Source organism: Blennius ocellaris (genome assembly GCF_963422515.1).
Source record: "Blennius ocellaris genome assembly, chromosome: 23".
In the NCBI taxonomy this organism is placed as follows: domain Eukaryota; kingdom Metazoa; phylum Chordata; class Actinopteri; order Blenniiformes; family Blenniidae; genus Blennius; species Blennius ocellaris.
Window position 1 is genome coordinate 11,080,680 of NC_137672.1, and position 24,673 is coordinate 11,105,352.

Genomic DNA, 24,673 nt, shown 5'->3' on the forward strand with positions numbered 1-24,673 from the left:
TACATACTATAAATACTTGTGTTGCTCCTATGTGATAACTTAAAAACTTTTAAATCGAACAGAATGCAGTGGCGACATCCTACAGTGAAAAAGCACAATCAAAAATCAGAACGCTGAAGCTAACTTGATAAAGGGGGGGGCAAAAGAACAGACTTTTTGCACATTTCTGGACAATTTAAACTTTCATAGGAGTGGTCTGACCCGTCTGCTCAGAATATATCACTGGCTTCTCCCAAATCTAATACGGTGAGAGTTTGTCCTTAAGCAGCATCAGCAGAAAGTAATACCCTAATGCATGAGCAAAAACAGGAGATATTACAAGGTAAAGCTCCAAATCCTGAAAAATTGTCTCCTTTGTGCATTTCATTTCAGATGTTTGTGGAAAACCTACAGGGAGTCAAAACAATATATTTCTGCAATAAGCTGAAAATATGACTGAACCATATTTTAAACTCTTAACTAAAACAGGAGTTCTGTCATGAATGCACAATCAGGCGAAATAAAACGGTTCAATGCCAGCCAGTAACATGTCACGCTGCATTAGAGGGTGATTGATAGGATATCTGGGTGCCAAAGGGTAATTGTTGCATTACATTCATTACGTTTCTATGCAAAGAAAATTGTGCATGAGAAAACCGTGCCATGCACACTCTCTCATGCTTAGACTTTTGGGAGTAGTGTGGGCCATTGTACTGCAATCATATGCTTGAAATTTCAAGTACTTAATAATAAGGGTGTCTCGTGGAAGAGTTTTCATGCTCGGTTTGCGGGTGCTGCACTTTCTGTGCGAGTAAAAGCTGACGGGAGGAACGGACGGACAGAGAGACATGCATTGAAGAAGCCCCTGGGGCAAGAATGAGTAATATAGAGAATATTCCAGGCTATCCATCTGCCTGTCAGCTCTGACAGACAGCCCAGCATGACCGGCAGCAGTGGCAGCAAAGAGGGACCAATGTTAGTCACACATATTAAAACAATCACAGCGCCGAGTGTCAGCAATCCAATATGCACCTGGATCCTTGAGGGGGGGTGTTTTACACCGTTCCCACAACTCGGGCTGCAAAAAATAATGATGGGCTCTAATTTTTAAGTGTTCGGGATCAACTGAGAAAGTTCACCTGGCAGAAAGTTCCTAAATGAGGAGTTTTGAGAGTCTGGGTTCACACACTAAACAGGTTGGGGCTGTAAAGGGCCAATACTGAGATCCTGCACACAGTGCAGGAGATTCTCTACTGAATGCTGCAGTCTTCATGACAGAATTGTGGAAAAAACATGGAAGTTCGAGGAAATTGGATACACAACACTGACATGTTACCATCTGATACCGTTACTATTTACATACGCGGCAGCTGCTGGGACGCATTTGCATTCATTGTTCGCGAAGTCTACCACTCCTCTCACTGTTCAGAGCTCCACCTGCTCCTGAGGGAAATATCTGGATCTTTATCAGGTAAATGCTCCTCCATGTTCACTCCTCAGTCAAATGACTTTGTCTGCAGTTCGGTGCCGGACAGATAATGTTTATCGGAGGCAGTTGACTGAAACAGCTGTGCTGCTGCTGACAATTGAATAGAACTCTACAGTACAAAAGCAGTGCAGGTCGACACGAACCTCCATGACGTTCATGATTCGACTTTGTTTGACCATCAAGTCTAAACTTACCCATGAAAACAGGAAGTTATTCATTGTATTTATACTGCACAAATTCTAATATATAAAAATAACTTTGTTTATGCTGTCGGGAAGCAGTTTACAATATTTTTACTCCAGACTACCACTAAGAAAGGCTGCAGCGTATTGTAATTCAAACTTTAAAAAAAACGAAATCTTTAAGTATTTCCAGTATGTGCAAGTGGCAATATATAGTTACAATTTTGTGGCATCTGTAAGTTTGATCAGTGGTTGTTTGCACATTCATGTGCAGGAATAAATACAACACTCTCTGTACAAATACTCAGGTTTGGACAAACAGTGGTCAAGTGCTAAAGAATGGAATCTAAAAATAAATAAAAAGGATGTATTACAACAATATGCCCATGGATAAAGAATGGTCTCAATGGAGAGAAAACCTTATTTTTATCATCAATTCTGCCAAACCGACAGACACGGATGAGTCTAGAACAGGCTCCTGAAGCAGACATCAGTTCAAAGCGAAGGCTGCTTCATGGAAACAACAAAAGCTACGATGAGTTTGGCAGCTACAAAAACACATGCAACTATGCTTATTTTGAAGTACCTACGGTGCAATACTGAGCTCAGTGATGTTTTGTGGAAATGGCTTATTGATCAGTGGTGGTTATCTGACTGAGGAACAGCGTTGTGCAATGTGGTGTAAACTCCATAACCATAATCCCTGCTTTCTCGGAGCTTGACATATTTCCTCAGGTGAGAAATATTGAGTGATCCAAAGAGATTTTAGTCCTACAAATATCTCTGGTGCCGCTAGATAAGAGGGCCACCGCACAACACCGTCTGTAAAACAAGACAGTAAAAATGTCTGCAGGTGGTATTGCACTGGGGAGTGAAATATCGGCTTTGTTCAATGTTCAGCCCGGGCATGTGCTCTGGCTGCGAGGTGTTTTCCAGCGCTCGGCACACAAGTGTTATATTCAAATCAACATTAAGCTCCAACCAGAACATCAAAGAGCACAAGTGGACAGTTTCAAGTTGTTTTTCCAATCCGGTGTGGCAAATTGGACCGACTGTCGGGCCACTTCCTCCATCGCCGTTTCTCACCAAAAAAAATAAAAAAATAAAAATTTACATGGATCCCCGGCTTCCAGTGCTTGAAATTGCTTTCAGCAGCATGCCTAATCACTGAAAAAGAGGATGATCCAACTGAGCGTCTGTGGTTCGTGTGGGAGAGGGAAATTTGGATCAACTTTGCACTGCAGCTGTGTTGGTTAATCTACTAAACATCAAAGCGGAGCAAGGGGAGGGTGGTAGTGCAAGGGGGGAATTTATCGCGTGGGCTTGATTGGAAATCCAGCGGGGAGACTCTGGTCCCCCTGTAATCGTCTGTAATCTGTAGGTTGTATGTGGCCTGAGAGGAGCCGAGAAGCAGCCTATTACCCATCTCCTGCCGATGGGAGGCCCTGATAGCGCGCTGCTGGAGGACGGCAGGAAATGAGGAAGCGGAGAAGGAGCGCTGCAGCAACGGACGGAGAGAGAAAAGAGAGTAATCGGTCCTTTCCAGGCACAAATATAAGGCAACATCAAAGTACTGCCAAGTCGAGGCTTAAGGGAAAGTTGGCCTTTGTTGTTAATGAATTGATCATAACTTCCACAACCAAAAAAAGATCAATACCAACTTGTCAGTTGCTTGGAAGAGATCTTTCCCCTCCTAGAGCTTTCCACACACGTTCGAGTCACTGCATTATCTGTGGTTCATCAGTGTCAGTGTATTGATCAACAGGCAACTTGAGCAAAGTAAAAGAGATTAACTTACCCTTCTGGACTGGATCTCGTTGACGTACAAAGGCAGGAGGAACTCGCTGACTCCCTCCAGGTGAATCCCGTCCTGGTTCAGCTGGAGCTTTCCCATCCCGTCCTGAAACACAATCAAGACCGTCAGTGTAAACCTTTCAAATGGGATCACAGCCTCTTAAAAAGCGTAGAAAACTGACTCCTGCTGCCACTGAACTGCGCGAGGGCGGAGACGGAGCCCCGCATCTCGCTGAGACGGGGCAATGGACAGGCGGCGGCGGCGGCGGCGATGAATGACAGGGAAGAAGTACTGACATGACGCGGAGGTGACGGAGCCTCAGACACTCGGCGGTGTCAGACTGACGGGCTGCAGGCGGTGGGAGGAAAACCGAGGAGCAGCCGGCTAATGTGGCAGCTGCAGGTCTCAATGTAGATTCATGATGAAGGTTCATGGAAATGACAAAGGAATTAATCAGATTTATTGCTCTGCAATGTGCATGACGCGGCTCAGTGTTGGTGTGAACATTATCATAATGGGTATTATTGGTGGGTGTGCTATAATAGCAGACGACGGAGCGGCATTGTTTTCAGGGTGATTTACCGGGAGATAAAACAGCAGGAGACTAAATGTTTTATTGCATAATGGTGAAAGCAGAGCCATGGTCAAAACTGTTTGAATACATAATATGGATAATCTACTGTATATAGACAGAGGCCATTTCAATACTTACATCTGTGCCACTGCAATTCAATCCAACACTTTCTTTTTTTTTTATAAAGTTTTACTGATAGTCTCGTTGCTGCAGCAGAACATTAAAACAATCTTTTCAAACTTTTAGATTATCATATGATGGAATAAACTGATAAATAGAAGTAGGAAAAAAATGTGAGGTCATGCATCCATTTGAGGTATTGCATGCTGGATTTTCTTAACGTACGTGCTAAAATGATAAAGAATAAAAGGCTTTAAATAAACAATTTTTTATGTAGTCAATTTAAAATGTATGACTGTTTCACTGTCTGGATTACATCAAGGGGAGGACCACAAATGTTCCATTGTTTAAACTTTTCTAAATGTACCAACGAGCAAGACTTAGTGGATTTTTGTAGATTTTAACACAAAGCAACAGTAGCTGGTCGATCCTCCCTTCGTGAATTGGGTTTTTCCACGAGGTTCAGCTCTATTTTTGTCCATTTTAATTAAATAGCATCAGTTTTGTAGACCTACACCTCAAACAGTCCTTGAATACCCCTGAAATAAATGCAAAAGGGAAACAGTTGATCCTGCTGCTGCTCTACTAAATGTGTTACTCACACTATGCTAAATTAAACCATAAACAACAGTGACTCTAAGCAGAGGGTGTCTTTTTCAATTTGGCTCTGACACAGTGAGGAAACGGCATAATAAATGAAAAAGGCCAAATTCGTTCACAGTCTGTCAATTCTGTGGAGCTTCTTTTAGCTATGCTTGTTGCTGTGCAGTTAAACATGTAATTTATGTCAATCCCATAATCCATAGCAGTATGCATAACAATAAAACTGTTGTATCAACAAATAGGAATTTTGCATAACCCAAAAAGGATGTGTTTTTTTTACCCATTATACAAATGTCACCAGCAGGAGAAGCACAGAGAGGCTGCATGCTGGGTGGTGCCTGCCCCGAGTCTGGGCTTGGAAAGATCTTCCTTTGAATGTTCTTCCTGTGTGTGGTGAAGGCCTCCAGTGAAAAACGATTTATTTTGTTAATCTATATCTGAATCTTATAAATTATGTCGAATTGTTAGTTGACGCTTGTTCAAGTTCTAATAAAGTGAGTTAAATTGTCAGAATGCTGCTGTAATATTTAGCTAAAAGCAAAACAAAGTTCTGAAAATGCAGAAAGTCTAAATAAAACTCAACCTAAAACATGCAGTGTGTTCTTGTTGAGCCGCATCAAGATCATCCCTGGTTGAAGTCCAGCTTTCTCTGTGGGAAATACATTTGAATGCTGTCAAATTTGAAGTGTTTTGGAGCTCAATGAAACACATTTGACTAAATTTGTACATTTAAATTTGGGCAATTTCTTCAAATGAGGCACTCTGTCCCCGGTTGGAGTCCGTGTCTGCGGCTCCTTCGGTTTCCTTCAATAGTCCAAAAACATTGATTTGACTTTAATAAGGGATTCTTAGTTGAATTTTCACTCAGAGGTTTACACCGTAACAAAATCCTTTCAATAATGCTTCAGCAATGCAACACACTGGGGGATAAAAAAAAAAAAAAAGAAAAGCTCAGTGATTCTACAGATCAATGTTATACTTCACACTTCACATTTATTCAGGACCTGATTTTGACTGAAGGTAATTTAGCAGGAATCAGACAAGGTCACGCTTCTCTACCCCACAACGAGCAAAGCCGAGAGAGAGGGCAGCTTTGTGAGGATGGGCATGAACAGGTGGTCCCTTGAGGGACGTGCTGAGAGAGTTACACACTGCTGGAAGCCAAAACGGAGAGTGAATCATGGAGGCGGAGCGCAGTGAGGAGATTGTAAATAAAAGTTAGGACTGACGGGACGGGAGCACAAAGTCGGACGGGTGGAGGAGGTGGGCGTGGCGGCCGGGGGCGGCCAGACGTTTACTGTGCCCGAGTGGAAATGATGAAGTGGGTGTGAAGAGTTCAGTGCACCCTGCAATCAGTCAGATAGGTAAGTGGGAGGTAAGGAGAAAAAGAAAGAAAAAAAAAAAGAATAAAGGAGGGTATTACAAGCAGATGTAATGTGGACGAGGGCCCGAGCGTCAGAGAAAGAAAGGAAAAGGCTCCCAGAGGTTGGAAGCATGTCGGGTTGGAAACAAGTGGAGAGACAAAGACAAACACCGCATGAGATGTTTCATGGACATCTTCAATCTGTCTCGTCACTGCAGCACTTTACAACGCTGCTGGGGAACATTTTGACCTGGTGAAGGGGAACATGTGAGAGATCAAGTCCGACTGAAGCCTTCAGTTTCCGACTTCTGCTGGAAAGTGGCACACCATCATATCCTCCCATGTGAAGAGCCTCTCGTAAACACAGCAAGTAGATTATTATAACACTTTACATCACACTGTCAAAGTGGGGGGCTCTCTTTAAAAAAAAAATCAAAGGATGAATCCTTTATCTGGACAATATTGAACTCCATGTAATCTAGTAATTCTTGGAAAACGAGTTTCCTCAGTTGGTTTTTAACAGTTGTGATTAATTCTGGGGAGAATGAAAATAAGGGCCTTTTTTTAAATGCATTACACTGTTTGCTGTATCTAAAAACTAAAACAAAAAAGGGAATAAATATGTATAACACACCCCAAATCCAGAACAGGGGTGGGCATTTTGCCAGAGGCCACATGAAATATTAGCACTACTGTCGCTGGGGTTTTTCTGCTAAACATTTGAGCAGGACGTTAAAGGGCAGAAAAGCACATTCCTATTGAATACAGAGGGAAAGGTGAACTTTTGTAAAGCTTCACAATAAAGCCTCGGTGTCATGGTGTGTTAGAGTCTGTAATGTGTTGAAAGTGCGCCGTGCAAAAAACCCTGAATTAGTTGAGCAGTTTTATCCTTCTGGTCACGTCATTGTTAGTTTTTAGTTGTTTACACAGGTTTGTTGGATTTTACTCCAGGACATAAAAATACTTACTGAGGTGCAGCTCAATGAGTTACCAGTGTTGTTTGCTTGCAACCATTGTGAGTAAAATATTCTGCTGCATTATTATTCGAAATCAAACTCATAGATTTATCCAATTATGGTAATTTTGCTGTCACATAAAAAACTTTTCTAGAACACAGCTTGAATCATCTCATCTCAACTGGTGAACGAGAATATAAACAAAGAGGCATTAATTTCCCCAAGTAGTGAATCTGAAGTTTCTGATAAAACAGAAATTAGTTGGGGAACATTTAATTCAATTCAATTTAATTTTCATAGGGCCAAATGCAACACAGTCATTTCAGGGCACTTTTAGAGAAAAAGAAAAAAGAAATCCAACAATTCCACATGAGCAAGCATAAGTGATAGGGGGGGGGGGGGGGGGGGGGGATACTCCCATTTAACAAGAAGAGACCTGCAGAGCCAGGCTCAGAAGTGGAGGCTTTCTGCTGTTCTGGTTGGGGTTATAAGGGATAGAAAGAGAGAAAAAGTTTGTAAGTGCACCCAAATCCTTGGTGGATAAAGTGACTTCAAATCCACTTCAACGTGTGGATGTGCGTGACAGAAGGCTACAGAGCTGCACTCAAACAACCTGTTTTCATTGAACAGTTTTCAGGGAAACATTTAAAACAATACCGGGCAAACTGCTTTAAAACCTCACAAATACACTGATGAGGCAAGGTGCAGCCTGTTTTCTCGGGGAGCCTGCTCAGTGCTGTGAGATTGGGAGCAGCGAAGTGCATTTTCTGAGGCAACACCAGCAGCACTGATAAGGTCTTTTTACTCGCGACACAGATAGATGGGAGGCGAAAGACTAGAAGAGCGATAGCAATTGTCAAGAGATGCTCCCGTCGCCGAGAGAGGAAGCTGCCGCTGCGAGTTTGTTGGTGACAAAATGGTAAATTGGGTGCATTGTTCCTGCAAATGTCAAAAGCAGCTCACAGCATCTGCCTGTTTGGTTTCTGTTTGAGACGGGATCGTCCTCCACGAGCCGCACTGCAAAGCTTTCCAAATTATTGTCTTGATGGAATCAAGACACTAAGAGGCTCCAAGCACAAGGGACGTCACCTTGATGATGTATTAAATCTTCTAAAATGAATACTGTCTTTCCACTTAGGTTTTGAAATGAAATGAACTGTTACTTGTCAACCTATTGTAAGCAAAATATTGGATGTTCTCACTTTGGGGACAAGAAACCATTAAAGAAGTGAGGCTGACATCAATATTGTTATTGCTGGGCCATAATTAAATCGCTCTGCTGGGCTTTTCCGAATAAAAATCGACTGCTTGGGATTGTTGGATTTTCTTTTTATATTCTGTTTAAATCCAATAAGTTTCTGTTGTAATTAGAGCTATATAAATAAACGTGAACTGAAAGAAATCAAACTGCTTTTGATTGAGGCGCTTATCATACATTACTTTTTTGACATTTTATAAACATTTAATGGCAAAAAAATCAAGAAGCTGACTGATAAGAAACAATCATTTGAAGCCAGTTTTACAGAAATTATAAAGTTTGACTGCGTACAGCAGCTCAAAATAAACAGCTGCAGATACTTATTATAAAATAAATATATATATAAATACGGTGGAGGTGATTCTGTAAATCATCCCGAAAGTTAAATTTTGTGCTCCAATGATTGTACGCCTGCTTGAGAGCATCTTTAAGCAGATGACATTATATTGACTTTGAGGTGAATAGTGAACAACCCCGGCGGCAGAAACTAATAAAAATAGAGTGACCTGTGCAATGTTTCCCACACAGCGACCCAATGCACAGCCCTGAAACTGTGCAATATAGTTATTTGTGTCTGAATAACAGTTGAAACTCTGAAAACCTTCACAGTGGACTGAATCTGGATCAATGAGTGGAAACCAGTGGCCAAACACGACGCGCTAAAATTAGAACAAGTACACTCTTGTGTGTTAATAATCATTCACGGTGCAGGTGGAAAAAAAAACCTGACTAAACCCTTCATCTATTGACTGGCAGCACCTCCATCGGCAGAAACAACCTCAACCAAACACTTCTGATTACTTCCAATCAGAGCTTGTCAGCTTCACAGATGATTTCTGGTCGGTACTTCCTTTAAGAACTATTTGAAGTCATTATTTTCTGGAATAAGTGGCTCTCTTGGAGTGGCTGTGACTCAGTTCGTGGAGAGGGTCATCTTCCAATCCAAAGGTTAGCGGTTTGATCCCTCATCTTGCCCTCATCTTGTGTCCTTTAGCTACACGCTGAATGCCAAACTGCCCGAAGCGTGATCACATTGCATAAAAACTATCAATACCGATGTGTATGAATAATGACTGGCCAGTGTGAAGTCCACTGAGACCTCTAAAGCAGTATGATACACCATCAAGTACATTTTTTGGAGCCCTTGCACAGCATGTCTGTCTGAGACTTTCTCTAATTGGACCATTCCAAACGTTGTTGCGCTGGTTGTTTGAAGTGATTCTGGTGCAGCTTAAGAGGAGGTTAATTTCAGAGGTCAATGTCCTGCCGTATGACCAAATAACTTGAGCTGAAGCTGACGTACAGAACGGAATCATGAACATGAGAATTACATTGAACGAAGAGGAGAGTATTGGCATGCTCTTTCAAAGTTTGATTGAATAGATATAAATTTGTGTTTTATAATTTGCATACTTCCAAGACTGGTTGGTTTCCCTCGCATCAGTAGTGGGTTTTTTGTTGAAGAATCGTTTTCTGAACACATCTCTTACAAAGTGGAGTAAAACTGTCTAAAAATGACACATAATTCACCATTTTTCCTTCAAATATTCTTCTAATAATATTTTGACCTGCCTTAAAGATTGCTGATAAATCATCCAGTCATAAAATCTTCACAAAAAAAAAAATACATTAACCCCATTGTTTATGTGTTTACTAATGACGACAATCACACAACTTTCTGACAGCTGAGTGACGAGCCGTACTCACCACAGAGAAATTCATGACCTTTATGATCCAGACGGTGAGGGCCAGGTTGACGATCATGGTGACCAGGAGCAGCAGCAGGAAGAAATAGAGGCATCTCTTCCTCCAGCCGTACAGCCCCACGGGGTACGTGGCGCTGCAGGCGGGCCGCTGGAGGTGAAGGGACTGGGATGCGAGGATAAACTGCTCCTGGGTAATCTGGAAAACAAACACCCACAACAACCTTTATGTTAGCTGGCTGTCAAGGATGTATTCTCTCCACACAGAGGCAATCACATATTGTAAGTGGTTATTACCTTGCAAGCACCAATAAAATGACTCCAGGCTGAGGTATAGGGTTGTTATTTTACTATTCTTTTTTGTGGCTGTGGAACTCGGACTTCAACAACAAAAGGTGAACAAGTAATGTGAATGTAGAGACTATCCACATGAAGTGACAAGAAAATATATTTAATTAGCAATGAACCAGAAATGACATGCAGACATCTTAAAGAATACAAATATATTCATTTTAATATATTTTTGAACTTGTTTACAGCTGTTGTGATGACGTACCGAAAACAGCAATTTAGAAATTGAACCAGCGACAGTGTGATCAATCACCCCGTGTGCATAAAAGACAAGGTCATTTAGATGACTTTATTTTATTAAAGGAGAAACCAAATGAGAGTGACTCATTCTTAAAAGGTGCGGCATTTCATTCCACTGCGAGAAAGCGGGATCATCTGTCACGACTCATCGATTACAAGTTAGCGATCAGTTGTGGGGATAAACTGGCCCCATAGTAGAAAAAAAACAAAAAACAAAACAACAACAGGCACTTCTTTAATTCAATGAACAGAAATCTGCAGCCATAATCTGGATATTAATGACCTAATCACAGTGATTAATCTAAGGTACAGCGCAGGAAACAAGATGTTTGACATTTTTGCTTGCATTTATATTCTCCACGGTGAAATGTCATTTGTATTCCTTTGATAACATGCCACAGCTCTTTTTCCGATGCTAATTACTTGTTGACATTTTCTCAAACTCAATCTCGGCGCTGGTAAGAAAAGAAAGTCTGCTTGAGTGACAGCTTCCTGCGGCTGACCTGTTTAGCGCTCCCGTCGGGTTGAGATGCTCAGATTGTTACTGCCCATCAACTTTTTTTTTTTTGTCTTTCTTTCTTTTCCGGGGAAAATATTTTCCCAGGCATTTCTCTGGCTTTATGGAGCGACGCACAGCTCACAATGTGAAGCTGACAGAGGCTTGTTGCCACAGGCAGTCAGTCCCCGACTCAGGCAAAGGACATCTCTAAAGCAGTCCTGGTCCTGAAGGACCCGTGGTCTGCTTGCTTCAGATGTCCCCATTGCGAAGTCAAACGAATGGGAAATTGTATTCAGGAGCTTATTTGACTTCAAATTACACGGCAACATTTGTGCATCCATCTAACCAGCCATCTTTTATTCCACTTCATGCAATCCCACTCACATTCGCACCTTTAGGGTCAGCAAAAGGCCAAAAATACACATTTCTGGATTGTGAGAAGAAACCAGAGTGCCTGGAGAAAGGCTCCACATGCACAGGGAGAACATGTAAACTCCACACAGAAGGGCCAGGCCGAGTCACATCCTTCTTGCCATGCTGCGGTGTTCTCCCCTGTGCAGCCAGTGTCTAAATGCATCGAAATCTGAAATATTCCTTTTTAAGGTTGAAGTGGTTATCTGTCTAGGCTCATAGCTTTTGTGCAGAGTTTGCATGTTTTCTCCGGACACTCTCGTTTCCTCGCAACGACAAACTCTCACGTTTCCAGCTACATGAACGCACCATTGGACTGCAGTCAATAAATTCTCTTTCTCTCTCTCTGTCTGTCTCTCTCTCTCTCTCTTTTCCACTTACAAAGGTTCCTAATTGGGCAATATGACCTTAATCGAGTGTTCACACTTGTTGATTTTGGTTCAATTGGAATGAACTCTGGTGTAATTGCTCTGTTGGACCGATCTATTTGTTGAAATGCTGTCATCCTTGTCTGCACCAGTGCCTTTGATTTAACTGTGAATGCATCATGCGACAAAGAAAAACCTTAAAGAGCGAAATGTGCTTTCTGGTGCGCAGGAAGGAAGAAGTATCTTTTTTTTTCAGTTTTAAAAACACAAAGTAAGCAGTTAATAATATCAGCACAATAATTCTACAAATGCATTTAGCCAGATGGAAAGCATTGTGATGGTGAGGAAAGAAAAAACATTGGAGACATGTCACAACAGATATCAAACATGCTTTTTTAAATAAATCAAAGTAAATGAATTAAAGAGCAAATGAGTTCTCTTAAATACCATAAATATTGCAGGGACTGGGTGGTATGACTGCCTTTTTGTTTTAAAAGGCGAAATCTTCCAAATGATTGATTTTCTTTACATTTAAAAAATATTTGAGATTTCCTTTGTGAAAATGTGGACAAGTGGTGGAAGTGAGGATAACATCTGATAGTAAGTAAACATCGAACTATGTTCAACTTAAGAGTGACCTCTTCTTTGGCCACCAGGAGGCAGTGATTTAATCCATCGTCATCACCAATTCCACAAGAAATTGTGGAGCGGCAGCACACCAAGTAGCTATAATAATTGTCTCAGTTGCTGAGTTCATGAATACCAACCTGTGATCATCCAACTATCTTCTCTAAAACTTAAATGTGATTTTCTTTATTTCTTCTTTTGGTCGTCCGAGATGATACACGGATGCCTTTGGCTTATTATCAACAGTAAATATCACAAGGTCAAAGAAAAATGGCAGTGAAATTACTTTATTCTGTCTTTTCCACTGTGGCCCCAGACTTAAACAGTGCTACTTTAACATTACCTACAAAAGTTTACATTATGGACAAAATGCTGGTTGGTGTTCTTACAGTCGACATGAGTCAAAACGGATTATAAAACAAAGGCTCAATTTCATGCCAGGGAAATGTTTTCCACTCTGAGCGAGTGTGTGTGTGCCTGCCAGCCATGAAGAAGCTGCTACATGGGCCCTCTGATACGAGATCAGAGAAAATGATGTCTGTCAAGTGTGGTTGTCGAGGCGCGAGAAGGCGGTTGCTGTTCTCCAGCAGATCGTGACCGCTGGCTGACAGTGTGAAACTCCCCATCTCGGGATGTGAGGCTGGCTGAGCTCTGAACTGTTCCGCTCCGCTCTGGCGGGGATGAATCCACACCAAGTGGGCCATCCTCCCCTCTCGCATATGTATGAATAAAAGGAATAAGCGTCTGCTCGCGCCAAGCACAGATAAAATATCCCGCAGAAGCACAGTGTGTTTCATGATGTCCAATTATGTCAACCGGGTTATTTGGAGTTCCTCATATACTCGTGCCACAGGAAGCAACGCTGAATTTATTTTACTATTATAAAACACTTTCATTGTGACACTCACAGCTATAATTGACACACCTGTGTACAGCTTTCTCCAGATGAGCCCTACATGACATGTAACGCATGCATAACTCCAGCCATGCCCTGTATGATTCATTCACACTTTGCATTCCATTAGCATAAAACACTGATGGCAGGCATCATTACGGTATGTGTTTTTTTTATTTATTTATTTTTTTTATTGCTGACAGGCTCTCATTATTCCTGGCAGAGTAATAGGCGACTATTTACACGCGGCAAAAATGAAGACTTTCTCCAAGATCTAAATTAACTGACTTTTAAAAAACTGAGTTTTAAGTATTGCAAAAGCACAAACTGTACTCTGTAGTTCCCTCGGCTTATCAGCGCCACACAACGTCTGCTTTAACAGTCAGTACACACAATCGCAGCCTGTGAAGGCGTTGTGTTGTTGCAACAAATCAATATCTCTTACAAGGGCGAGCAGGTGATGAATTTTAGTCATTATGAAACCACCACAGAGCTGTTGAGCTTTTTGCAACTGCGTCGCAGTGTATCAGGTGGCGTGTGTGCTGCTGTTGTCAGACTGGAATAAAGACGTAACCTTCAGACTATCCATGGTTTCATGGAAACACAGTCGTTGTCTGATATTTATCACATGCAAAAGTCATCGTTCTCCAGATGTAGCTCATGAGGAAATAGAGACTTTCTTACAACAGTGTTTTAAAGATAAAGCAATTGTTAATTCTAGCAGGAAAAATCACAAATGGAGGTTTATCCTAACAGCAATGGTCAAAAGAGTGACAACTTTTTGTGACTGCTGCTCAGAACTGATTGAATTAGTTCTTTGAGATTTAAAGTGGTAGAAAAAAAGTCAAGATGATGAAAAATTATTATTTAAAATGTCTCAATAAGTCATTCGAATCCTGGAGGCTGGGTGATGCCTCTTCTCAAGTGATATTTTCATTTGTGAAATGAAATCATGAAAATAATTTTAAAAAATCATTAGATGAGCGATAAAACAACCATTTTATTAAAAATACATTGTTCAATCTGAATTCATTGTAAGAATACGCTCAACCAATTCACGGATCGATATTCAGTCTACAATCCCTACACGATGAAAAACAACGTCATGAAGTTGTTATCATCAACGTATATCAGTTATTTTTCAAAATAAAATGGTTTGACTACACTGTAGACCTATCCAGTTAACTATTCAAATTACTGACTTAATGGAAACTGCTAAACAAAAGCGATGATGATGATGACGACGATGAAGACAGAGGGTGGAAGAGGTCTTCCACAAGCTTACGTCTCCTGTAACGACTTCTTTAAACGACTGCTCCTCTGGATGAACAGTTCAGGTCACCGGTGCCAGCGGTGGCAGATGTCTCACAAATAGACGTTGCGCCGTAGCAGCAGATACAAATGACCCGTATCGCTGTCCTGGAAATGTCAGCAATTCTAATTTAACCGGTGCTACAGCTGAGGGACAAAGACATGATGGGACACTCAGCACAGCGCCACACAAACCCTTCTGCCGACCACAACTTTTTGCTGATGCTGGCGACTCGCGCACAACTTTCAGTGAAAACATAAAGTTGAGTTCTCACTGCAACACTCGAGATAAATGACGCTCGCCGCACGTGCCTGGAGTCTCGGGGGCATTTTGAACTTATGTAAACAGGCATAACCAAGGAAAAAAAAAGAACTATTTAAAGCCAATCTTTTAGCCTACAGCCGTGGTCCTGCTGGACAAATTCAGTCTATTTTCAATCCACTGTTGCTAAGGGAAACTTCAGCACTTGTAATTTCTATGGCAACCCACTGTTCCCAACGCGAGCCGATCCTGAGATTTCTTTGCAAGAGTTTTAATGCATATATTACCCTGGTCGAGTCATGCCTCCTAAAGCTCGGTTATTCACAAAGCAAATGGAGGAGTGCATGGCGCCCGGCGTTTTTGTCAATCCGTCATTTCAGCATGCTGGTCACAGCGGACGCTCACAAACACGCCGGACTGCACTGATGGAAATGTCCGACTGCGGCAGGTGTGAGAAACTACTTTGACTTTTACAAAACACTGATTACATTGCAAACTGGCAGGCACGCTGAATCTCACCTGATTACCCCCCCCCCCCCCCCCTCCCTCCCCCACTCAGGAGATGGAACAGTTTTGCAGTATTAAAAGGCGACAAAGACTCTGAGAGTTTGCATTTGGCATTTTAGCTGCGACAAGCAACACAGGTGATGATTTTGCACTTTTACAGGAACGATCCTGATAAAAATGAAAGCGTGGAGCATCTATCAACTAAAGGTCACTGCATCAACAGACACCTGCAGCTCGTCGTCGAATAAAACAATGTTCTCTGCGGCCGATAGGCTGAGGTATAAATGTCCCAAAAACCCTTCTTTTCTTCAATTTCACATTTTTTAAGGAATTGTCAGACTTCAGTGTAATCAAACTGAGCATTGCCGCAATCAACGCTGACTATTAAAAACTAGATTTTTAGCACAGAATGGACACAGAACACATGCACTGGTGCCTTTAAACATACCATACCTACTTTTTTATATATTGATTCACATTTTTCAAGCCCATTAGTTCTCAACTTCAAACGAATGTGGAAGATTAATCTATGGTGGGAGGGAAGATTCCCATACAGTTACAGAGTAAAGGACACGTTACATTACTTCTAATTTATAAAAATAATAGCATAGAATGTCCAGAAATGAACTCTGGACAAATTAACTGCAATGTTTCGCCTATAATTTGGTAACATTTCATCCCCTCTGACTTGATCAGAGTCCATCCATCTGCTTTAATATGAAAAATACCAGTCAGTATATAATTTGTCTGTTTTGTGCTTTAAACCTTCATGTTGCTGACCATACCGGAGCCTCTGGCTGCTTATTTTTTCTCCCACCAAATATTTGACACCCGTCTGTGTTTGAAGTCATTGAACTGAAACAGGAGCATCAGCCAGTTTTTAAATGAAACTGTCAAAGAAAGTCTGTGCAATTGGTTAAAAATGGTTGTAAACAGCATTTATTTGTCAATATAGTTGTCGTGAACCACCCAACAACAACAAGATGAACTCAGTTAAAATGTTCAACTGTCAATGGGACCTGGTAAAATACATAGTTTCTTTGTTAAATATAGCAATGGGGAAGACAACTAAATTCTAAAGTAGTGAAAGGAAGCAAAGAGTTTAATCTCTTTATCTGCTGTGAGATACTAATATTCAATTTTCCCCTTCTAATAATAACAATCCTGCAAATGTTGAGAAATAAATAGATTGTAGAGGGTTTCATGACCTCTGCAGCATCATTTGAATCTGCTTCTCATCTTTTAAATGTGTTTGCTCTGATATTTTAAGAACAAATTAAGCCGCTTGAAAATGAAAGGCAATCTGCTCTTTATTGAGCTCAATGCATTTAGTTTAACCTGAATCTCTTGTTGATTAAAGAAACAGTGTTTTTACCTCAAGTTTCAGAGAAAACAATGAGCTAAGCATTTATGTTTGCAATCGGAAGCATCTCACTAAGAAATCATCAGCGCAAACACCTCGGGGCCTTAAAATCTGAACAAACCAGCTTGTGGGAAAAAAAAAGAGTTTTTGCTCTCCCACTCGGAATAATTGTTGGATTTTAAAATGTCCTCTCATCCTGAAAGCCTGAGTGTCTGCAATCTGCGCTCGGCGCGGCAGGTTCAGGCTGTTAAACAGAGCCAGTCCTGATGAAACCATCAGAATATGTTCCACAGCACTCAAGACAAATGTCAACAGATTATCACCAACAGATGGGCCTGAAATCTACTCAGATGGTTCACCATCCACCGTCCTGATTGCAGGCAGGTTCTATTTTTACAATCCAAACACCTACACAGCAACTTCCTCCTCTAAGTTGCAACGAGCCATGAGAGGAAGCCGCTATCTGTATTGATCACATGCTGTTGCACAACTTGTATTCATCTTTGGATAGTCTACTGCATCAATCCTGTTTAACTTTATGCTGAGATTTGATTCTTGTCACTTTCCTGCACGCTTCGGGGGGCGAGTGTGTGTGTGTTTGTGTGTGTGTGTGTTGGGGGGGGGGGGGGGGTGTCCATGGAGCTTCTGCTACACAGGCCTTGCAGCTAGATCCAACCAAAGCCAGCAATTACCCAGTGGCCCCTTCCCACTGCCAACACGCCTCATCTCCACCAATTAGCGGCGAGGCTGATATTCCACACGCTGCTTTGATCAAACAGTGACATGCTGCAGAGGCAGCAAAATACAGCTGAGAAGCTCCTAATGAAAGAAAATGAGATGTTATTAATGCTTGATAATGTTAATCAGCAAATCGGCGGGCACTCTCACTCAGCGGTGCCAGCGGAGTCCCACAAGGCCGCCTCAGCTGGAGGTAAGAAAACATTTGGAGGAGCGCTAATGACTGTGAAGCTCGTGCTCATCCATCCTGCCTATGAGCGTCGCACAATCGCTGAGGCAGCAGCGGGGGAAATAGATGGACACGATCAACCCAACACGCAGCACTGAGGCACTTATTTACTGACGTTCCGTGGACTTTTCCCTTTGACAGAAAGTCCAATCAGAGAGACAGAGAAGCCCGTATACTGACTTGTCACCAGAAAAGTCAATTATATTGCTCGGCGTGCAACTCACCGCATCGATGTTGCCATCTCACATTTTTTTTGTTGATGCGACAGCCACGCATGTGGGCGAAGGTGCCGCTGTCAATACTCATTCCACTTACACGTGAAATCCAATTTTTGTGGACCCTTCATCTCTGGCGGAGCTACAACAACAAGAGAGTTTGTCGACGGCTTCATCTTCCATCGCCCCCCTTTTTTCCCCCTGGAAGAATGGATAGATGGGGGGGGATCTTCCTTCAACACAAAGCAACATGGCAACCCCCGACATGAATCAAAGATGCCTAATAAGTCTGGTGCCTCAGAAGGCCGCAGCTGTTCAATCAGAGCACAAGCGAGCGTCAGCAGTTGTTTGAAGATGGGGAACAGAGAAATTTTCCTTTTGCTGTTTCTGGGGTTTTCATGAATTTGTACACTTGGTGGGCACGGCGGTCGAGTGGCATAGAGACGGTGTGGGACCACAGGGTTGGAGTTCAGACAGTAAACCACTGTGGCTCTGACACTATGGCTCTCAAACTGATAGCTGGAACCGTTGTATCACTGGAGAACCACAAAAATGCACATTTATTCCTCAAAACGTGTCTTTCTATTTCAAATATTGTATCATGAAACAAACCTTTCAATGAACCAATGAAAACTAACAAAGCTCTCTGCTCATCTTCATATTGTATCCAAATTTAACAAATTAAAAAGGTATAATTACTTTGTGACAGTTCAGTTTCTTTTTGTAAAGGTACTGGTTCTTTTTGTGCTAATTCGTTTATCTCATAGCCTTTGTTCAATTTTCATAAATTATACTGTGGAATTGAAAAAAAAGGGTTACATTAGTTATTTATGACATGCAACTTGGTTAATCTTGGATGTGTTAATAAAAACAGAGGACAAATTTCATTTTGCTGCGTGACTATTAAAAGTATAAATCTGAGTTCTGATGTCACCTCATACCCGCCAACCTTTATTTCATTTAATTTTTTAACACATCAACTAATCCCTGCTTGTTATATTTTCACAGGTTGAATTAACTCTCCACAGTCGACCTAAGTGACCTATCAAGCTGAAGTGAGAAGTAGCAATGTCCCTCGCAGACGTGAGCAGCTCATTATGTTAATGATTTCTCCACAGTGCATTCCTGCAGTCTTAAAACTGGCTTGTCCGTTTTATTAAAATACCCTGTTATACAAATCCTGCTTTTGACATGCTACAAATGACCTATGTGGCACGACCACAGTCAAGTGATGTTATCATCCATACGGGAAACTTAGCAGACAGCACGTGTCAAGTGTCATTATGGAAATGATATTGGATTAGAGCCTGGCTGCATTGTGCGGTTTCTAAACACGCAAGCTTCAGCATGCAGGTTTCTCAGCATTTTGACATACACAGATAAAATAAACGTATAATCTTTTCTCAACTATGCGTCACATGAATGATTGCAATTGTTGTTCTGGAGAAATCCCTGACACGTCTACCGGCACCAAAACCATGTGAGACACTCAGACAATAATACCCGTCCATCTTCAAAATCGCTTCATTCAACTCGGCGTCAGACGGCCGGAGCTGATCGCAGCCGACAGAGGGTGAAGGCAGGACACGCAATCACACACACACACACACTCACAGTTTAAAGTCAGAGACGGACCTCAAACACTGTAAGAGGAAACCAAAGTATAGGCAGAGGAAACAAACGCACACACAGGGAGGAAATGTAAACTCCCCACAGTGGGTCTCCAAAAAGCCCGGGAGTGTTTTGACTGTGAGCGCGGTGCGTTGTCCACGTAGACGACCACTAAATGACTTTAGCTTGTGCGTTTGACTGATTCGGCGAACGCGGTCGGCGTCTTCAACCCACCGCCGTGAGAAGTTTGGGGTTCAATGTCCTGCCCAGGGAAACTTCAGCACCGGTGGAGACGGGGAACGTGAACTGCCACTCCTGTAATTAGAGGAAGCCCGCCCACCTCATCAAACCCTCTGTGTGCTCTCCGGCAGGCTGCCGGCAGTTGGTCTCCTTAGTGATTATTTTCCAGTGCTTCATTCGCGCAGTGTGGGGTCGAAAACCCAATTGTAGATTCTCCCCTCGATACTGTTGACTTTACAATCAATGCAGACTTCCATCATTTCAAGCATGTGGTATTGAAAAGTGTCAACAACCGTGACAAACCCTTGGTTTTCACTTTTCAAGGCTTTTATGGTGAAGTATTTGCTACAAATAAGTGTGTAATGAACCTTGCGGGTGTTTAATAAAATGGTTCTTAAATGTTTTATTGTGTGCACCACCTGAAAAAAAAAACAACTTGTGCATATAATGGCAAAGTCTTACCCAATTATCTATATACAGTTTGCAAAGTAGACATTTACTCCCATAATGAGTTTTATTTTACTCATGGTTGCCAGCAATAGCCACACTGTACAAAGCAGCGGCATTATGATCCTAACAGGGTGCAACATCTCTTTTATCTCTCATTTATACAGCAGGAGCATTAGGAATAACAGCTGTTTTTCATTCAGTCACAGTAACCAACAGCAAGTTGCTAACCGAGCTATAATTGGTTGCTTTCTGCAAAAATATATAAGATATATTGATGTCACTGAGAGTCCAAACTTCATTTTTCTTTTGCAAAAATATAAAACAACAAAAAATCTTGAGCCATAAACTCACAAATCTATAATGAGAATCAACTTTAAGATGAACCGAAACAAGAGATGCTACTTATATTCCAAATGAATTTCACCTTTAGTGCTTTTTGATTATTTTACAGCTTTCAAATTGATTTAATGTTTAAAATATCTGACTTTCTTCCACATACAGCTCATGCGCCGCGCATGGTACTCCTCCCACAGTTGGATAATCAATGTAGGAGAGTGGTTCACCAAAGGCTGCCTTACTCAATACACTTTTCCTGAAGCGCAGAGTGATTTTCTGTTGGCCTGGAGCTTGCTTTGGCTGGGAACTGTCAATTTTTTTTTACCCTTGGACAGTAATTAGTGAATGTCTAGACAGAATACTCAGTGTGAGCAGCATGTTTAGCAGAGCAGCAGAAAGTAAGGCCCCCGCTTATGCGTGAACAGGAGGCCGACCCAGAGGTTTCCAAGTATGGTCGCGCACTGACCCTACTGCTGACCTTTTAAGTGCTTTCTTGAGTCTGGAGTTTAGTCCCCGCATGCTCGCGGCTCTGCTGGTGCCTTCCCTTGTGTCGACGATGGCTGTGGCGGGCAGGAAGGAGGGGAGAGGGCGACAAACTGCTGATGTAAACAGGCACACACTTCTCCACAGTAAACTAGCTTTCCTTGTTAATCCCCAGCAAATCCTCAGGGAGCCAAGTGGGTCCATTTTGGACAGCACCCCATCGGAGTCATTTGCATTCATCAGCTGAATGCAGGGGGTGGGGGGGAGTAGTGCTGTGTGTGTGTGTGGGGGGGGGGGGGGGGGGGGGGGGGGGGGGTTGGTGCCAGGCTGAACACAGCATCATCAACGAAAGTAATGCCACAAAGCATCCTCGAGACAAAGTCTCTGTTTTAATTAGATAAGACAGCGGGCGCTGGCACTCGCAGAACTCAACAAAAAGGCACACTGCTCCCATAACACATGTGTGATTGGCCCAAAGTTGCCGACTTGTCACAGTGAGTGGGGGGAGCTGGGTCAGGCTCAGAGCCAGTAGTTGAGCAGGAGCGATTTCTTGACTGATAAGTGACCTGGCCACCAAAACGAAGAGCTGTGTGTGTGTGTGTGTGTGTGTGTGTGTGTGCGCGGTGGTTGGACTTGAGTGCACAGGCACACAGTGGCTCTGCTGTTTGGCTCCATGACACAGAGCTGCTCTTCTTCTTTTTAAACACTGCAGCGTGGAGAAGAGATGCACATACTGTACCCAGAGGTTACTGCCTCCCCCTGCTAGACTGGAATGATAATGAGGAAGCATGCAGGCAGAATATTCATAGGCTGTCACATTACTGTGATTCCTGAGGAGGAGATTGCATACAATATGAGGTGTACAGTGTAAGAAGGAGACACGTAAAGAACTCCAGGTGGGCCTGCTCAAAGTGCCTGAGCACTGGTCAGTGGGTATTAATTATATCCACGCCCGCAGAGTCGAGCAGATACTTTCCATTTATCTTTCATTTGCTGGGATTTTTAATGGAACAATTGAAGCCGCGGTCGCACCTGTTGCAGAGGAGCACGCGTGAGTTTAAGAGTGCTGAATAAAACAACACAACACGGAGATTAATATTTCACAAACAGACGCATGCACCCTGCTGTGCAGCAAAGTGCAGGTACAACTCCATCCCTGCAGCGATGCGCTGGGTGCGCGTCAAATTAGTGACAAATCCGCCAACAACATATCAGCTTCTATTCATTTATTGCATACATACACTTTCCCCCCCTCAATCGACTATTGTCTTACCTTGAGAGTTTCCACGTCCAGAGTAGCCGACTGCTCCATTTTACAGACTCATTAGCCACCAATTACATATTTCCATAAAAAGTTGCAACAAGCTGGAGAGACGCACGAAATTCAGCTCCTGTTTGTACTTTATTATATCTAATTCAAATGAAAAAAAAAAACAACTAAAACAAACATCAACGTTATATGCATGTGGTATATAGTCACCTACATGTTAATAGTTCGTTTCAATTATATTTAAGCTCTTCTCTTCTGCAAGCGCCGCTCGCGGTCTCGGTAAAAGACGCGCAGGCTGAGGCGCCGCCGCGTTGTGGAACAGCGACTCTGAGACGTTCACTCACGTTCAAAACTCCCCCGATGAGTCCGACAGCAGCATGACGAGCACATCCGCTCAATTTCAAAGTAAAAGGAGCACGTTTGCGGCGCAAAAGCGCAATTTAATCACTTTCGTATGAGGAACAAGAATAGGAATAAGAATAGGGACAAGAATAAGAATAAGAATAAGAATACAAACAGAAATGGGACGCACAGGTGTGGAGTGTTTATGTCGCGGGTTCGAGTCCTGTGCGTAATGCGCACCTGCATATTGAGCGCCTTTTCTTGGTTTCTTCCCCACAGTCCCAAAACATGAATTTTACGTTTAAACGGCATGGAAAACTGATGAATTAGACAAAAATGTACTTCAGGAAGAGTTGTGAAATACATTAAAAAAAAAAAAATGTTTGGCTCACCTGTGCTGACCCAATTTAACAATGACGAGTTGAGCAAAGATGAAGGTGAGCGATCTATCTGCATTGAAATGCTGTTATTAATCCATAATAATAATGAAGAAAAAAAAACATTTTGAAAATTTGTATTCAGGTGCATCAATTGTACCATTCATTCGTCTTTCATACCACTTTATTCAATTCAAGGTCGCATGACTCCAGAACCTCTCAGCTATTAATGTGTGATGGATGGCAGAGTAAACCTTGCATAGACAGGAGATCAGTTCATTGCGGGACAAACACAGAGAAGCATACTTCATAAAGCCATTAATTAGCATTACATGCATGGTTTTGAACTGTGGGATTTGTATGTTATAGTACTGATATGCTTCACTTCAGATAAAACGGCTGTTTGTTACGAAGAATCATTTTTACACAAAATCTATAAGACAAAGAGGGATGTGGCAATGGGTTACTTCTCCAATGTGACTTAATTATGCTATAATAGGAAAATGCTCTGTGGATTATGAATCAGACGTTTCTGATATTACGCAAATGGATTGCTTTTAATCTGAAAATATGAAAGGTACGCCGATTTCCGGTTTGTGAATGAACTCTGGCTCACTTGACAGAAGGTGAACCCTCAAGTCAAGGCTCATACGTCGGCGAAAAATCAATTTCAGACAGGCTCCTTTGCGTCCTAAATTAAAGAAGAAAAGAGTCATGTTTATCTCCTGCTTTACACCTCAAGAATGGAAGAAAAAGAAAAATCCCAGGGTGAAAGATAATAAACACAAATTGCTGTGAAGATAATGTCACCATGAATTAAGTGGTAACTCAATAGGGAGGTTTTATATCGACAGGGGTTTCCTCTCCATCTCTAAAAGAGACATAAATCCATGGGGTCTATTCCACAGCTGGATCGGATCCATTCACTGGTAATTGTTGCTCCCTGCAGGAGACACGGTGACAATGCAGCAGGAGAGAAGGGCGGGTGATGATGAGCAGGGTGATTATCATTCATTTGTGCAAACGCCGAGTCAGCAGCCTGTTGAGAGGTCGTCAAATGATAATTGAAAACTCACAAATAATTAAATTTATGTGACAAGTAAAGTCTTGGGTTGTTCACCTTGACTTGCCTGCTGGTTCACACTCAGCTCCAGTTATGGAATAACATTATTTCTTGGATTTATTGGTCTTTTCTCACATAGTTTCACTCACACTGGTGCATGATAAATAATATATTATAATATAAATAAAGAAATATCAAAGTAGCAGCTTAAAAAAAATCCATCAATTTTGTTTGTGAATTATAACCACAAGGTCAAACGCTTACTCGTACGGATGGGTGGTTCATGAAATAATGGGTCCCTGTGCACAGATGTAGCCTACAGAAAGCACCCACTCACCCTTCTGTTGAAACCTGAACAAAAAATAATAAAAAGTGTAGATAAGACTTGTGGTTGTTTTGTGTCTCCACCTGTTCACCTTGCATCTGCATAATCTCTCCACCATTCCATGCTCATTTTATACAT

At 42.0% G+C, this 24,673-nt stretch overlaps 1 protein-coding gene across 1 annotated transcript in view; it reads right to left on the bottom strand.

Moving 5' to 3' along the window:
• Positions 1-22,470, bottom strand: part of LOC308147119 (zeta-sarcoglycan-like) — a gene marked incomplete at both ends in the record, with an annotated part of 45,557 nt that extends 23,087 nt beyond the window's left edge. Inside the window, 3 exons of the mRNA XM_080519202.1 lie at positions 3,449-3,550; positions 10,027-10,221; positions 22,432-22,470. Coding sequence (XP_080375328.1) covers positions 3,449-3,550; positions 10,027-10,221; positions 22,432-22,470 — 336 coding nt within the window. The remainder of the gene's footprint in view (positions 1-3,448; positions 3,551-10,026; positions 10,222-22,431) is intronic.
• Positions 22,471-24,673: the final 2,203 nt, after the last annotated feature.